The following is a 16186-nucleotide window of genomic DNA, read 5'->3' as shown; positions in this document are numbered from 1 at the left end:
TAATAATTTCTAACTAGTAGAGAGCAGCTGTTCAATTGTTTAATATATGTAAAAACAAGAAATTGGCACTAACATATTTGCAATTTTTTCATAATGCAAAAATACTGCATTAAAAACAATGGTATGGAAATGACAAAGGCATCTCAGTTAAGGCTTCTACAGATATTGCATGTTCCATAATTACACGTCTACTTTCCAAACTTGTTCTAAAACTTTCCGAGTAACTAAACAAAAAAGCTCAGTGAAACTAATTGTGAAGCTTAATGGAATGAAAAGTACTTTATAAAATAGACAATGTAAGCCATCAAACTGTTTATTAAGTGTCATTTTAAATGGCGACCTCAAACCTCATGGATATAAATACGCACATACTCAGACCCTCCCAAAAGATGATACACTGGAAAGACAAGCCTGGTTTGAAATGTTGATCCCATTAAGTTCATTAGCTCTGCTCAACAATCTAAACAAACTACTATATTTCACAGTGAGAACGAGTCTGGCTCTTGACTAGCATTGCTTTGCCCAAGGGATACTTGGAGGCCAGTTCCTAGTAGTAATGTTAGAAATTAGGCAACAATATTATTCAAGTTTTTCCTGTACTGATTCGATGCCTTAGCACAGTGTTGCCTGAGCTTCATACTGTATGGCCAAAATCACACTGCTCACCATGCCAGGATGATGAGAGAAATATCAAGCAGCAAAGAGAAGCTCAAGAATTCTGTAAATCCAATTTACCACATCTGGAGAAAGTGTGGTGGCAGCCTACACGGGAACACTAAGCAGTGCCTCATCTCCTACAGCCACATCATGACAAGAACCTCCAGTGCAACACCGAAGGGGAGCGGCACCCTGAAGCTTTACGTTTTAATGTACAATGCAGTGCCAGCCATGAATTTGCTCTACAGTTTGCAAAAATACCTACACAAAAGCTCTAACAATTTACAAAAAATGTAAACAGCTCAATTCCCACAACCAAGTGAATGCCCCGGAATGCAGCCAACAGCTGTGGAACGTCTTTCCTCCCCCCGGCCTCCGATTACCACAGCATTTAAAACATGGCATGAACACTGACTTTTTGAAAGATTTACATCTGCTGGATGGGCACAACAGAGCTCAATTCCTCAACCAGGCAATATTCCCATCCTTGTTTTAAAGTAATTCAGGTAACAGTACAGAAAGTTACTGGCTCTTTAACATCCCCCTTCAAGCGTTTTACGGGCTAAGCTTAACTTCACTACTAGAAAGTACAGTAATTCTCCAGGGAACTTTGACAGCTGCACAACCTTTAAAGCCACACTTCCAATACACGCATCAAACAACGCAAAAATCACTACGTATTAAATGACATATACAAACAGGTTTGCGGCTTTAGGTGGTACTTCCTTGAGAAATGGATTTCACACTAGCTCCTGTTGATGTCTAAGGCGCTTGTTTCATCCTGCAGTACATCTGTATTTATTCACATCCGCAATGCTTTCATTTTGACACTTTAATATGAAAGAGTTGGCTAGCAAAATGGAAACCCACCAACTGCTACCATTACACCATTACAAAGAGGGTGGGTTGCTGGGGAGTTCTGCTTTGGGAAGCATTTTCTAACACAAAATAACAAACATGCTTTTGGAGGAAAGCGATCTCCATCAAAATAAGTATAAGGAACATTTGGAACAGCTGTGAAATCCAAGCTTCTTTAGAAAGAGCAGTGAATCCCACTATTGCTCTTGCCATACAAGAACATTATTCCTGTGAATGGCTTTCTAATAGTTATGCGTCTTGTCTTGATAAATTACAGGGCGTTCATATGTCCCGTTGGCAACCCAAAAACACCCTGGTTGTTTAACAGATATATTTAAGTATTCATTAGCTGACCAAACTGTTGCAACATTAAAACTTCAATTTCTTGTGTCTACATCAACTTGAACAACTTATCATCAAGATCTTTGTCAAGAGAACTAAATGAAGAAAGTGTCCTCTTTAAGGAATGATTAAACAAAATCCCCAACAATCCAATCCCTTATTCTAGCAAATACTTTTTCTGACAATGAAACCCAGATGATTTGATGCTTACTAACTTTGTGCTTTTTATGTTTCCTAACTGTTTTGTTATAATCTTCTTTAGATTACTTTCTTCTTAAGATTTGGGGTTTTTTATTTAGCCAAATTGGGAAAGCAAACTACTATCAGCATTAGTAACAAAAGCAGGTTGTTGAAGACTGTACAGCATTCAAAAATGTACTGGATGCCTGATATTCTGCATCCACCCAGCTTCTTTGGTTATATAGGTAGCAATATTTACAAAATCACCTTGACTTTACAGGCTAAGAGAGATAATCTACTTTGTAAAATAAAAAGCAAAAGTATAAAAGTTTTCAATCACATTTGGAAATTGTAGCATACATAAAAAGATCAAAATCAAACATAAACAATATAAAAATATTCTTTTTCTTTATGAAAGTTATAATACACAACATGTGGAGCCATCAGTCACAGCTACGATGTTTGGAGACGCTTGTTCCACGCTACGGCTGAACTCTGGGTATGATATCTCTCTGGGGAAATTCCTCGATTTCAGCATGAAACATCAGCTCTAAAGGAGACAGAAAAGAATTATGTTTTCTTTTAAAAGAAGCCTCACCTGAATACGATTTCATTATTCCTGAAAAGTGCTCTGGCCTTCCCCCAAGACACCTGCTTTTCTTCCCCATCACTGTATCAACAACTCTGAAATGGCAGGGGCCGTGGCTGTCTTTAGAAAACTATTGTTGCCCCTCTAAATCAACAGAATTAGTCATGATGACAGCAGCTGATCATACGCAGTATGTAATTATCAGAAAAGCTCATCAAAACCTGAGTTAAACCTTGCCACTTGCTGCCTTGGCTAAGTCTTTATTATTTTAAAAATAGCTTTGAAATACAATTAAACATCTATTAAAAGTTTTACTGTCTGAGAAGGCTGCCACCTAGGGTTTTTTTTAACTCACTGAGTTATTAGAAATACGCAGAGTAAGTGCGATCAGCTGAAATACAGAAATCTGTATGTTATAATTCTGAACTAATGAGAAGCAACATGTCCAGTCTCCAGCCTCACAAACACAAATCTGTGCTTTGAAACATGATGCTCTTTGGATACCTGTTGACTAGTAAGTTGAAACATATGATTTTTTTAAGTACATGCTAGCTTCAAGTCACAGGATGCATGCACTTGATAGGAAAGCTGAGTTAGGAAACACCTTTTGGATCCCAGTTGGAACAACGAAGTCTCTAGCAAAGCCTGTTCTAAGAAAAGGGGATGACTCGCTTGCCCCTTCCTCCAGCCTGGGCCAACACAAGCAGTGTCCATTTGAATTCCTGTTTCGCGAGGACAAATCTGACTTTTCAAAGCTGGGGACTTCCAAAAACTACCGCAATGTTCTATTGAAAACAATACTGAACTCAAAGCGTATTCAGCATTTGCAAAAGGAACATGATTAACCTTAGGGAATTTTCTACAACACAAACAGAATAAATACATTTTAAATATTCAAAATACTGTTAAAGTAAAAATTATTCTTCCCTTCAGGGAAGAACAGACACACTCTCGCATTTCAAAATTTGCGTTGCTTCAGCCAGGACAAACAAGGCTTTTCTTTCCTTTTTAAATTACTGCTTTTTCTTTAACAAACCAAACACAGACACCAGTATCCTAGGAAGCACTTGCTCTGGAAAGCTGCTAGGAGATGCTTGTTTTTCCTCGGCCACAACATTTCTCAGGACTAGTCTTGAACACCAAAGGCAGCTCACAGCAGACAAAAGCCTGACCAACCAACATTTTGCCTAGTAATGTTTCCTACCTTCACTGTGGTCTAGCTCTGGTCGATAAGACAAGCAGATCCAACCTGTCACAACGAGAATAGCCACGACCAGATTGACCACGATCCACGGTTGAACAACTTCTTCCTCTGTACCCGCCATCCTGGGAAAAGCACGTCAACCGATCAGTCAAGTGTCTACTGGTACATACAGGTTACAATCATAATTTCAACAGTTATCATAAAAACACACTTGCAAAGCCAGATGTGAAATCAGAACTACTTGTGCCATCCTGATGGTCTTGGATTGCAAAGAGAGTGACTACCAGAGACCGCAACTCAGCTAGGAAACTCCATTATAGAAAATATCCACTTGAAGAGTTCAACAGCAAATTCCTTTTCTTGGCCAAGAGACAGAAAAGAAAAATCAAACCACGCGGTCAGATTTTACTGTGGCGAATGACACTTGGCAACATTGTCAGTCAATCTTCTTTTTAAGCATTTCCTCAGGAGGCGAGTCAATCAAGTCTGTCTGGAAGCCAGTGTGAGGACTTGTGTATAGATGCTGTGGGGTGGATGAGACAGGGCTTTGAAAAGCTTACAGTTTAAGTTAGTTGACACTTCTCTGACTGTTGGAACACTGGCAGGTTTTGTTACTAGAATCTAGGCTTTTTCATAAATAACAAGCATTTATAGAAGCCCTGAAACAAAAGAAAAAATATCTAACTGCCCAAACCAGCAAATTTTCATGTAAATGCTTTTGTTCTGCTTCTGTTCTGTTTTAAAAACTCATGCTACTGGAGATCAAATCCATTCAATATCTACTTCAAAAAGTAACAGCTTTGGATGGGATCTCCTGGCATGAAACCGTGTCTCATATTTCGTGCCAGCTGGGTCTGCATCCTGTTAGAAAACATACCACTTCTTTGCAATACCATGACATTCATCTCTTGGACAGATCAGACCATCTCCTTCAAGACCAGTGCTGGATCTCTACAGAATGCCCTGCCCTTGAACACAAAAGGGCTACCTCAGTAGGGTCTTAATTCTCCTGCAAAAGACATTCTTAGAGTTCCTGCCAAAGGCAATTTTCAGCATCATTCCAACAGGCTCTTGTTTGAGGCTGAATGGATTTGTGACTAACATGACTGAACCCATCCTTGAGTTCTCATTTTTGAGTCAAATTATCAAAGATTCAGGACAAGCTCAGAAAAAGGCAGGTTTAGCAATGAAATCCTTCATTAACGCTTTCTTACGTAGGCTGTATAACCTTTTCAATCCACCAGTCTGACTGAGGTTCCTAAGTGGGCTGTGTGATCATTTTCAGAAGTGATTTCTTAAGTTTCTTACCAGAGGCTGCCATTTTCCGAAGGTGGTGTGTAGAGATTAATTCTGTCATATGTCATCTGCTGGCTTAAGGATAAGATCAGAGCAGCAAAGTACACTGGAAGAAATGGAATTAGTAGTGTCAGACATAAACATCAGAAAAGCTGTCTCGTCGTGACATGATCACTATCACTGCTTTTTCCTTTCACTCCACTGCCTCACATGATAGTCTCCTTTAAATCATTCTCCCTTCTTCAGCATTCCCCTGACCCATCAAACTCTGGTTTCTGCACTTTTGCAATCGATCAGCTACGTAAAAGGTGGCATCTTGTGATTCTGGTTTTTGCCAGGTGTGTGTTTTGTATTCAAAAGTGGTTTCCCACTCTCTCACAGCCCACTATTGCAAATGATTTAAAAAACATATAGCAAAGAGTTCATAGCCTTTGAATGCTACTTCCAACTAGTCATTTATTCGAAAGCAGAAAATAACCAGGGAGGAATATTTCAATGAGAACTGTATGTGGGATTTTTCTGGACAGCTTCAGAATACTTACAGAAAGAGGCTAATGCTGCTGGGTCCAGGGTGATAAAGCCCCTCAGTGCAACTGATGCTTTCGCCAAATCGATCCTGATTACAAAAACAGGAGTCATGAACACAGGCCAGTAAGATAATAATATTGTTCCTCTAACAGTATGCTATTGTTCTTTTACTTTTTGGAAGATGGCTTTTTCTGTGTCTGTTACAGTGCGTTAATACAAAACTATATCCCACACACAGGCAAGGATCATCATCATGCCAAATCCAAGAAAGACCAAACCTAAGGAAGATGTTTCATGAGGTTTGCAGCTGCTACACTGCAGTCCTTTCTGCGACAGGGCGAATGGGGACACATCTGTCACCTCTCTAATCCTTAGCATTCATTTCAGCATCCGCACTACCAACTGAGTTACGTGAATATAACTGCTCCCATAGCTTACACGTGTACTGGAGCCATTAAGAATAACTTGGCCCTCCTCCCTGCCACCACTCCATGAAAAATAAAGTCACAATTTCCATCATCGAACGGACTTCTGCCCTGGCTTACCATGCTGTGGTGGACACTACCTGTCACTAAAAGAAACATCTATGAATCTACTCTGTTTGTCGTGTTTTTTGCTCCTTTTTCTGGTCTTTCCCACTCTTAAGCTGTAATATAGAAAGCCCAGCTAAAACAGTAAAACTGCTCACACAGCCTTGGTGCTAATCTGACTGCAAATGGAGTCACATGAAGAGTAACCTGACAGAAACCTCCACCCCTCTCCCCGCAAAGAAACAACCAGGTCAGCTCTCCCGTTTCACCTAATGATCACCCAAACAGCACAGGCGTGTTGAAGCACAGCTGCAGGCAACAGACAGAAATGAGTACAAAGGTCTGAAGGCACAAGTGCACCTTTTATCTGTAGAGCCAGCCATATGTAAAATCATCCTTTTAAGTCTATCATATTAAATCATCAACAGCACATCAAAATGTGCCAGAGGAAGGAGAAAGGAACACGCTGCGCACAAATTACGTACACCTTTCAAATACAAACATACTTCACCTGTCAAAGGCTGACACTGTACTGATAGCCAGCAAAAAATAGAGCAAACTTTGAGCTGGGTATGCTAGTGTCTTATACTGCTGGAGCAGGTTAGAAATCATGGAAAGCTGATTTCCTGCCAAAATGTAGATAACAATGATGTTCCATACAGCATAGCCAGCAAGGAAGCCCTGGCTCCAGAGTCCAATCACCCTGAATGGAGAAAAGAACATTAAGCAAGGTTAGCACCTCGAATGAGTAAAGAATTACAGACAGAAAAGGCCTATGAATCCATCAGTTCAACTCCACTGCTGTGTCAGGATCCCTTTCAAATTGTTTCTGGGTGCCTTTCTGATCATGTTCTAAAAAGTCTAAGCAATGGGACTCCTGCTCCCTCCCTTGACAGACTGCCCCAGTACCTGAGCGCTCAAAGAACACCAACATGTTTTGCCTGATCCTATCACCACTTCATTACTGTTACCAGAATCAAATCCTTTCACTGGCTGCACTCTCCCATTTTGCTTGTAGCTTCCCAAGCTTTCCACCTTACGCAATGCTCTTAAACTTGTCCTTGCATCAGTCTTTTCACTACCTTTCTTGCTACGAAAAAGCTGAGAAGGAAACACAGGCTTCCAGATAAATTACACCAGAGAAGAAAATGGCTGTCATCTTCCCACAATGCAAACACATATTAAAAAGCAATATTTTTTGCTATTGTGTGCAAGCTTATAGCCCAGTCCAATTTCACTCATCCCTCTGTTTCACCAGCCAGGATTCTTCTTTGCAAACCACCTGAATTCAAGGATTTTTATACTGGTCAGATTACAGCTGATGGGTGAATCTCATTTTGTAACACATTTTTTCTGTAGGTCTCTAGTGGTTTGTTATCTGATCAATCTCTTGCTATTCAGATTTTGTCTGAATCTTTGCAATATGACTTCCCTAGTTATTCTTCTTGTAAGTTGCATTTCACATGTGATCAGTCTAGACTAGAAATATTCTTGTCAACAAATACTAAAAGCTAGAGGACTGAGAAGCTTTATACCTGTTCCATCCCAAACCACCATTTACTGGGAATATCCAAAAGCAATAAAGATACATCACAATGATAGAGACAAAGCGCTAGCTTTAAGGGAGAAGAGGAAAAAAAACGACCCTGATTTCTGCTTATTTACATTAAATGTTTATCCTTCACCTGAAAATTCGGTGCGCCGAGAGGGCGACATCTCTGGTAGTCCATGAAGCCTCCACATCCATAAGTACGTTGGTATTTTCAGTGGTTTTAATCCATTCTGCACGGTCAATTGCTTGAAAACACCCTGAAAGAATGAGGAAAGTAGTTTTAGAAAGTGCTGTTACCTTCCATCATCATTTCTACAGTCATAGTTATTGGTGTTAAAAAGCTGTACGCATCAGAAGTTCCATCAGAAAGTTTCTCCTCCCACATCGTGCCCTTTGTCAGGGTGATGCACCCTGCTGGGTCACGCTATGGATTTTAGAATGTGCAAAGCATTTTGGATAATTACTCAGTGTTCCCGGGTACAAACCCAACCAACCAACCAACCAAAACCCACAACAAAACCAAACCACTCCCACCAAACCCCCCAAAAATTCCACTTGAAGATTTTTTGCAATATAGTAAATGATACTTTCTTCTCTAGGTACTATGACAGCCTTTTTCACACACCGTATGGAATTCAAAAACTCAACTAAATATGCCAGCACAGCACCACTAATATTCACTGTTGAAAAATTAAAATGTATATTTATTTCCAAATAATTTTTGTGCTGGAAATCTTTAATTCTTCCCATTAATGCGGTATTTGGATTGTAAATACAACACTGCTTCCTTTAGTTGCGACGATGTCCTTGAATTATTCAAATCCCAAGAAGCACTTACGATCTTTCTCCACAAACACTTTGCTAACAGGCCGGCTGATTCCGGTGGGCGCAGCAAACACGGGGTGCTGCTCTGGGCTCTTCCAGTCCTTGTCGTCGATGATGTCCTCCTCGCCCACCTCCAGGTCATTGGAAGCCTGCGTTTCGGCTGGCCGAGGTTTCCTCCCAGCACAGAACGCACAACGGGGCAGAGAAAGAACAAGAAGGCAAATGTAAAACCTCAACATCGAACATGTCTAACTTGACTGATGCGAACCAATCAGGCTACCAACCTCTCTAATACCACCTCCATTTATAATTTTAACAACTGAAGTTGTTATGGAGTTAGTTAATTAAAACCATAAAGCTAATCCTTCTTTATTTTTTCCTATTTCAATTCCTTCCTGTGTCAAGCCAATAAGGTGGGAAGAAACACACATCAGGAGATTAACACTTAGAAAAAAAATATACAGGCTAAACACAAGGCCAAGAAAATGGATGGTCTTGCTAGAAAGGTGACCAAAATGATTCAAAGGCGTCGTTCTTGAAGAAAAGACAATTAAAAAGGACAAAAAAGCAGTCAAGTTTCTCATAAAATTACAATAAAGGTAGTAAGAATGAAATAAAGCAGTTACACATTCTGATTTTCTCATGCATGTGACTGAAATATGAGGCTCATGTAAATGTATACAGAACTGTAATGCGTCCAGGTACGTGTAAAACAAACAAGTGAGGAACGTTAGATCTGAACCCTGGAAAGAACGGCACACCCACAATATATTGCACAGGCTGAACGGGATCGTGGGCTTCCAGACTGTTTGTCTTTGCAATGTGACAATGTAAAATGCTACTCAGTGATGTTCACTATCGGTTATCCCGACTGATGGGCTGTACTAGTTTTGTCTCACTTGGATCTTTTCCTCTGTTTGCGGATCCCTGTTTCTTCAGCTTCAGGGACATCCATGCCATTTCCATTCTGAAATAAGGATGCGACATTCTGCTGGGTAAAAGAGGTCTCCGAATCTGAAGATTTAAAATAAACCACATGGAAGTTTCACAGCTTTCATAAAAATGGAAATACGTTCACTTAAATACATGAACAGTTATGATATAAACACAGTGGCAAAAAAGTCATGCTCTTCTGAGTTTTAAATGAGATAAAGGATCTATTTTATCACTTCAAAAACCATATTGCCATTATTTCATTATTTGCATGAACGTTTGTACCCTATGGAATCTGAAAGCAGAAACAGAAAGCTACCATTCACTCAGAGATTACTTTCAGCTGTTCTATGTCCAAAAGCACGGGAATTTAAATGTTTTAAGCCACGATACAAGTCGGCCAATTACGTGTCTGCGTTACCAAGTTTTACTCAGTGCTCTTTCCAGTCTACAATTATTCCCCATACCAGCAGGTGCTTTCTTCTTCTTGCGTTTCCTCCGCGGAGGGCCCCCGGGAGGCTCAGGAGTGAGGGGCTCGCTGCTCTCTGACTGCCGGCGAACAGCTGCTTGGACGATGCCGTCTGAAAACCAGATGAAAAGATCCAGCCACCTTAATTCAGAGCTGCCCTTTGCTACACTGTGCAGAACCTCCAGATTTGCCCGGCTTATAGCTGAGAGGTAAATGTATTGGCTAAAAACCGGAAGAGTTGAGAAACAGATGTGATAAGGAAGAATATACAAGGTGATAACTGACACCCCTCCTTCCACCCTGACCGTTTCATGCCCAGGAGGAAATTTAAGCATCCAAGAAGCAGCACAATTCCCATTTGGGCACACGACAGAGGACTGACAAAGGAAATCTACCACAGGAAAGAACTATATTGCTATATTTTTCCCTTCTACATGCAAAAATCATAACGCAAGGGACAAGAAAAATTAAGAGTTTGTTACAAGCTGATTCACACAGATGCACGCTAAGGCAAAATGGGGTAATATCATGCTAAACCAACACCACAAGAACAAAGGAGGAGCAGAATAAAACAACACTGAAGGAGGTTTGCTCCAGTCTAAGAAATTAATTACTACACCTTGGAGGAGCTACATTTCCATGAGAAGTTAACATGAATTCAGCAAATATTCTAGCAGCAGTAGCACTGATTTGCATGATTAGAAGCAGGAAGTCACTTCTCCATTCCACATCACATCTGCCTTTTCATAGCTCTTTCAAGTACTGCGGGTTTTTTTAAAATGACTGAATCTGTTTTTTGTTTTCATTTCAAGCATAGTTTTTCCCACCTTTTAGAGAGGTTTTCTGTGCCAAAATGCAAAATTAACCACGAAAGTAATGGTGAAAGCCAAGGTGTAGTTTGTGCCATCATTCAGCTCACTGCAAACAACAGGAAACAGAACTTCATCCCTGGGAAGCCCTGCTAGCAACAGCTCTACTTGTTGCGTTCAAAGCTCTTTCAGTGAGGCCTCAGTTCTACACTCTTTTAAGCAAATAAAGGAGGTTTACTTATCAAAGCATCATATGGTCTCAAGTCATAGGATCAACTGGTTTACAGAAATCCACCAGATTCTATCAACCCACTCTGCTTTATCAAAGTATTGCTTAAAATGACATGTTTGGTTTGCAGATCTGCTTCTTGTAACAATACAAAGCTCTGGTGTTAGTCAGGTATTAGGTTTTTAACTCTTCGATGGTAATGGAATGATTAACTTGTGACTCTGTTCGGCCAAGGTCTAAAATTGAGCCAGTTTGTTAAACAAGTTTTATCTGAATTCATTCAAAACTTCAAGCACTTAACACATTTGAACATAACAACGCTCAGTATCAAGACGTTGTATTGGCAGTAGCAGGAACAGATCGAGGGTCAAAGAGCAAAGGATGGAACAAGTTGACCTCAGTTAGCATTACAGACTTGTTCTAAAATGACACCGCTTTGGGAAAAAGGCTGCAGTCGTTCAATACAAAATCAATCGTAATACATTAGTCAAGAACACTATTTCAAAATAGTCCAAGAGTGCAACCTGTGTATCTGTCAGAAGCTTGGCTACAGCGCACATCTCACCCAGGATTACAAACAGAGTTTCCAGTCTCGGCAGGACCTTACCTAGCGGAGTCTTCCCTTTGGACTTCCTTTTTTTGGGACGACTGAGCGGAATTTCATCTGCAGGACATAAAACAGAAGCAGAGGTGCACAGCATGGCGAAACCTCCATCTTCCCTTTTTAACAGCCACTCTACTGCTAGTTAAGCGGGGGGATTTCTTTTTACAAGTGAAGGTATCCTCCACCTTTTACAGATAAGATGACAATTCACCAGTTCACACAAGCAGGAGGGCAGAGATGGCAGGGAAACAGGCCAGGAGATCTGTCTTATGTGCAATGGAAGCTAAATACGCACATGCACGTGTGTTAAGTGGAAAACTGAAATACTGTGACTAATGGTCTGAAGAATGAACTTCTTGTTTACAGCACAGTTACCTTCCCATTACCTTGATTCAATACAGAAATAGCAAACAATGAACAAAGAAAACCAACAGACAGTTCTAGCAACAGCAGCACAGGTATCCATGCAGATTAAGCCATTAACCTGCGTTGAGGAAAAGCACAGGGCCTATGTTTAAAGAGAGGATGAAGTGACACCCAAAGGAACTACTGATGTTTATAATTCTCTTTAATGCCAGAATAACTCACCTTGGCTTCCACTTCACGTTTGAGGAGAAAAAGGGGTTGAAGCGCAGTGTAAAAGGAACAAAGATGAGCAGAAGGTTAGTTTGGAAGCAATTGCTTTTGTGATTCACTTCCTCATCCCCGCTCCCAGTTCTCCTTATGAGCAGCCGTGTACAACAGGGTTAAGGGTACGAAGCATCGTCAAGACTCAGCACTTTGTCCGTGACTATGCACAGCCTCCTGATTGGCTAGCTGTGGATCAGATTAAAAGCCTTCATTACCTGGCTAATTAAAACTTGTCTTACGTATGCCTGATACGTAACAAACCGACAAAAGTTATGAAACATCTCAGTGCATACATTACTAAAAACACACTATCGTCAATCATGAACATCGTATTTGCTTTTATGTACTTCAAAGGAATTCTGAAGTACATGTCCTAAGAACCATGTAATTGCCTTTCCTTCCACACTGCTCACTAGGGCACTGGAAAAAAAACAGCCAAATGTCACCCTATATCATGTCAAACTGGTATGCACCTATATATACCTCTATTAAAGAATACCTAGTCTAACTTCAGACATTCCTGTTCTGAAGGATTCGTGATTCAAATACACTGAAGAACATGAAACAAAAAGGGAAGGAAGGAGAGATCAAAAAGAGGGACATCCGTAAAACTAAAGTAGATGTTAATAAAACCGAAACTGAAACTTTTTAAGGGGTTTATCTCTCAGAGCATTAAAACTGAGCTAATATGTCTAGCAAATTTTTTGGCCTCTGTAAAACTTTAAAATGTTTTGCATTTCTTGTAAAGGGATCAGGTACAACAAACTAGCAAGCAAAGCAAATATTTTTTACAGCTGGTATTACTATTCAGATATCTATTCAACTTATTTCTGTTAATTTCATTACTTTCAAGGATGCTGCAGTACAGAAGCACGATCGCTGCCACGGAACCAACCGCTCTTACCTTGGCACTGGAGGGAGGGCACGAGGTGGGCACTGCGAGACAAGACAGGGACAAGAGTCAACTTTGGTAAGTCCAAAACCACCCCACTGAGCACCACTTAAACCACAGAAAACAGCTATTTCCGCATATGGGCAGAACACGCCGCCTATGTTTTGGTTCGGATGCCTCTTAAATAGCGAGAGGCTCCTTATGGAGATGTTACATACGAGTGCTCAGCACCACGCAGGAATAAATAAGGTTTTGCCAGAGTTCTGATGGGACAAGTACCTCGCAGCTGTGTACAAGGCGCAGCTTGCACCTCAACTGCACTTGAACAATTGCCACTTTTCACGTAAGGTATTGTGTGCCTTGGAAAGCTTATGTGTCCTTCCATTTAAATATCAAAATAATATGATAATTTATATGCTCAATATACTTGCACAGTATATAGCATGAGCCAAGTATCTTCTGTTAATGAGGTTCTAAATTCAGAACAATATTAAGTAAAAACAATAAAAAAAATAAGCTTATTTATGAAAAATGCATTAAAATATGAGAAAATATTAATTTTCATATTATTTTGAAAATATTTACCAGCAGGCCATACACAACTAAAATCTAAAAGCAAGTATCTCTTATTAACAGTCTAAAACCGAGCGTTTGCAGTTTGTCTCATATGGAAAAAGGCAGACGGTTTGCTTTCAGACTTTGTATGATACAACTACATTGAAAGAGTATACAGGAATAAATATCTCCCACGCTCCCAAAATTCAGCTGCTATGAGAAACGAAAAAGTCCGTAAGACTGGCAAGATTCAAGGCCCCACAAACTTACCACTTGCTTCTTTCCCATATCATTTGAAGCTGTTCCCTGACACAGGCACTGTGAACTGTTCTCCACTCCCTCACGCTGCTCACGCTGAACCGCGGCTAATTCTGAACTAAAAATAAGCTTCCAGGAGCCAGGATTAGCTGGACGTGAACCTTCCCGCCCCGGTTAGGGCCCAGCTCTACTCCCCTTTGAAAAACAGCAGCCTGTTCTGGGGCAGCAAACGTTACTTGCACTGCAAAACCTGTAGTAGCTCCATACAGGACCCAGTGAGCAAGTCTGACATAGCTGGGTTTGGCCCAAACGAACAAGACCCCTCGTGCAAGGACGGGTTTTGGCAGGATTAGGCCTCAAATCTCTCCCGTGTTCTGGCCACGCTGAAGACCTGACAGCAAGCGCCACTTAACAGGTAGAGACCAGCACCGAGAGCAGAACTCACAACCCTTGTGTCCCACGTTCTTGTGGCAGCAATTATTAAACGTTTAGGATAGCTCTTATTTAAAAAAAACCCTAAAATCTAAAAAAAGAAAAACCCCCTTTTTATACAGCGTACACTGCCTGTGTATGTGTTCTGTGGTACCTGTTACCTTCTGCAAAACTGAAAAGCGAATTGAGTTCTGTATTGTTTATTCCTTGCGACAAAGGAAGCCCCATGTAAGCAGGCAGTGGCAAACACTCTGCTGCCCCATCTGTACTGAAGTCCCCAACTCTGCCACACAAATACCAGCTTCACTCCTGTAGTTTGTAGAGTCTTGGAAGTCTGAAGGGACCCACTCCAAGCTCCAAGGTAAGTGAGTTTGGGCGCGGGTTCGCAGGTCCATTTCAGGAGTGACAGAACTGCCGAGTTCCAACGTAGCCACGGTGCCCCTGGCGCCCGGTCTCCCGCAACCCCTGTGTTCGCACATGACCGGCACAGGGCGGCGGAACACACCCGCAACTGCCGCTCGGGAGGGGGAAAAACAAACTACACACCCCCCTGGGCGTTCCCGCCAGCAGAACGCGCCTTCGCTTCCAGTGTGGAGAGCCTGGTGCCCTGCGAGGTGGCACCCGGGGGCGGGTACAAACCCGAAGGTTTAACTACAGGCTTTACAGATTGAAAGCTTTGCATACTTGAGTATTTTTTGAGAGCTGTATATGAATGAAAATATTTTGATACTTATATATGGATGAAAATATGCCAACAATGCGGAAATCCTTGCTTGAGCCCCCAGCAAACGTTCGCCCGTGCGCCTGTTCCAGCCCCGGCCTGCGGGCAGTCGAGGGCCCGCCCCGCTCCCACAGCCCGCCCGCCAGCCCCGGGCCGGCCCGAGCTGCCGGCGGTGCTCGCCCAGGGCTGCGGCCGCCGGCGCTTTGCCGCCCTTCCCTTCCCTTCCCGGCCCGGCCGCGCCCTCACCCCGCCGGGGCCCGGCCGCCGCGCCGCCGTGGGCCCGGCCGCCGCCATGGGCCGCTCCGCCGGGCTCCGCGGGGACCAACCACCGCCCACCCCGCGGCCACGTGAGCGGGGGGCCCGGCCTCCTCCTGATCCCCGGGTTCGAATCCCGCTGCGGGGTCCTTGGACCGCGGGGAGCAAAAATCTACTGCACGCAGGTCTGAGCCTCCTTTAGCTTGCAGGCACGAACACAATTTGCAAAATGAAGTTATACATGGCAAACGGAGAGAAAAAAAAAAGTATAAAATAAACGTGATAAAATTTTGTTCCAGCACAAATGCACACAAAGGAAACTCTAGTGAGAACATCTGTCTTTTCTAATAGTGGAAGCAGATCTGTCTGTAAGCAAACACATGAAAAACAAGCAAGGAGAAAGAGTGGACAGATGCAGCACTAGGCAGAAGTAGGGTGCTGGTCATGGACCAGCAGCACCCACCCAGAACCACTGTCACCCTCCCTCTGTACTTACCACAGACATATTGGGACTCCGGTCTCTCCAGTTGTACCTCTACACAGAGAATATTAGGCCTGACTCTAGAACAAGCAGGCATACTGATAGCTGCAATATTTGGCTTTGAATAATCTCTTTCTAGACTGTTCAAATTGATTGTATTGGTTTCCCTTTAAGGTAAGGTATGCCAACAGCACTGTTGGATGAAGAGAACATGCTGCTGGAGAGAAAGCAAAAGGAAAAGAGGCTTCCAACTTTCTTTGCCCTGTTCCAGCAGTTGCTCCGCCAGTTTTTACTCGCTTGAGCTGACAGAACAACAGAAATGACATGGTACATGTCTTGTGAAGGTAAGTGTGGTTT

At 42.1% G+C, this 16186-nt stretch overlaps 1 protein-coding gene across 2 annotated transcripts; it reads right to left on the bottom strand.

Annotated features, from left to right (window-relative positions):
• Window positions 1-297: 297 nt before the first annotated feature.
• Window positions 298-15429, bottom strand: TMEM237 (transmembrane protein 237). 2 transcript variants are annotated; one of them, XM_065840445.2, is made up of 13 exons: window positions 15340-15429; window positions 13140-13171; window positions 12194-12204; window positions 11609-11665; window positions 9962-10075; window positions 9461-9575; window positions 8575-8735; window positions 7870-7993; window positions 6696-6887; window positions 5669-5742; window positions 5139-5232; window positions 3831-3952; window positions 298-2587 (listed from the first exon to the last, which is right to left on the bottom strand). In XM_065840445.2, the coding sequence occupies exons 1-13, from the start codon at window positions 15385-15387 to the stop codon at window positions 2520-2522; spliced, it is 1212 nt and encodes a 403-aa protein (XP_065696517.1). In that variant the 5' UTR covers window positions 15388-15429; the 3' UTR covers window positions 298-2519. The 2 variants fall into 2 exon arrangements, with proteins under 2 accessions (XP_065696517.1, XP_065696518.1); XM_065840446.2 differs by lacking the exon at window positions 15340-15429 and adding an exon at window positions 13953-14250.
• Window positions 15430-16186: the final 757 nt, after the last annotated feature.

This window comes from Patagioenas fasciata, chromosome 7 (assembly GCF_037038585.1).
Source record: "Patagioenas fasciata isolate bPatFas1 chromosome 7, bPatFas1.hap1, whole genome shotgun sequence".
In the NCBI taxonomy this organism is placed as follows: Eukaryota; Metazoa; Chordata; class Aves; order Columbiformes; family Columbidae; genus Patagioenas; species Patagioenas fasciata.
Note: the sequence above shows the minus strand (reverse complement) of the source record. Positions and strands in the feature narration are given on the sequence as shown.

Excerpts from the sequence above, each read along its gene's own strand:
- TMEM237 (XM_065840445.2), bottom strand. The coding sequence starts at position 15,387 with ATGGCGGCGGCCGGGCCCACGGCGGCGCGGCGGCCGGGCCCCGGCGGG. Across the intron at positions 13,172-15,339 it reads GGCGGCCGGGCCCCGGCGGG|TGCCCACCTCGTGCCCTCCC; the intron begins GTGAGGGCGCGG and ends CTTGTCTCGCAG. Across the intron at positions 9,576-9,961 it reads GAAGAAGAAAGCACCTGCTG|ATTCGGAGACCTCTTTTACC; the intron begins GTATGGGGAATA and ends TTAAATCTTCAG.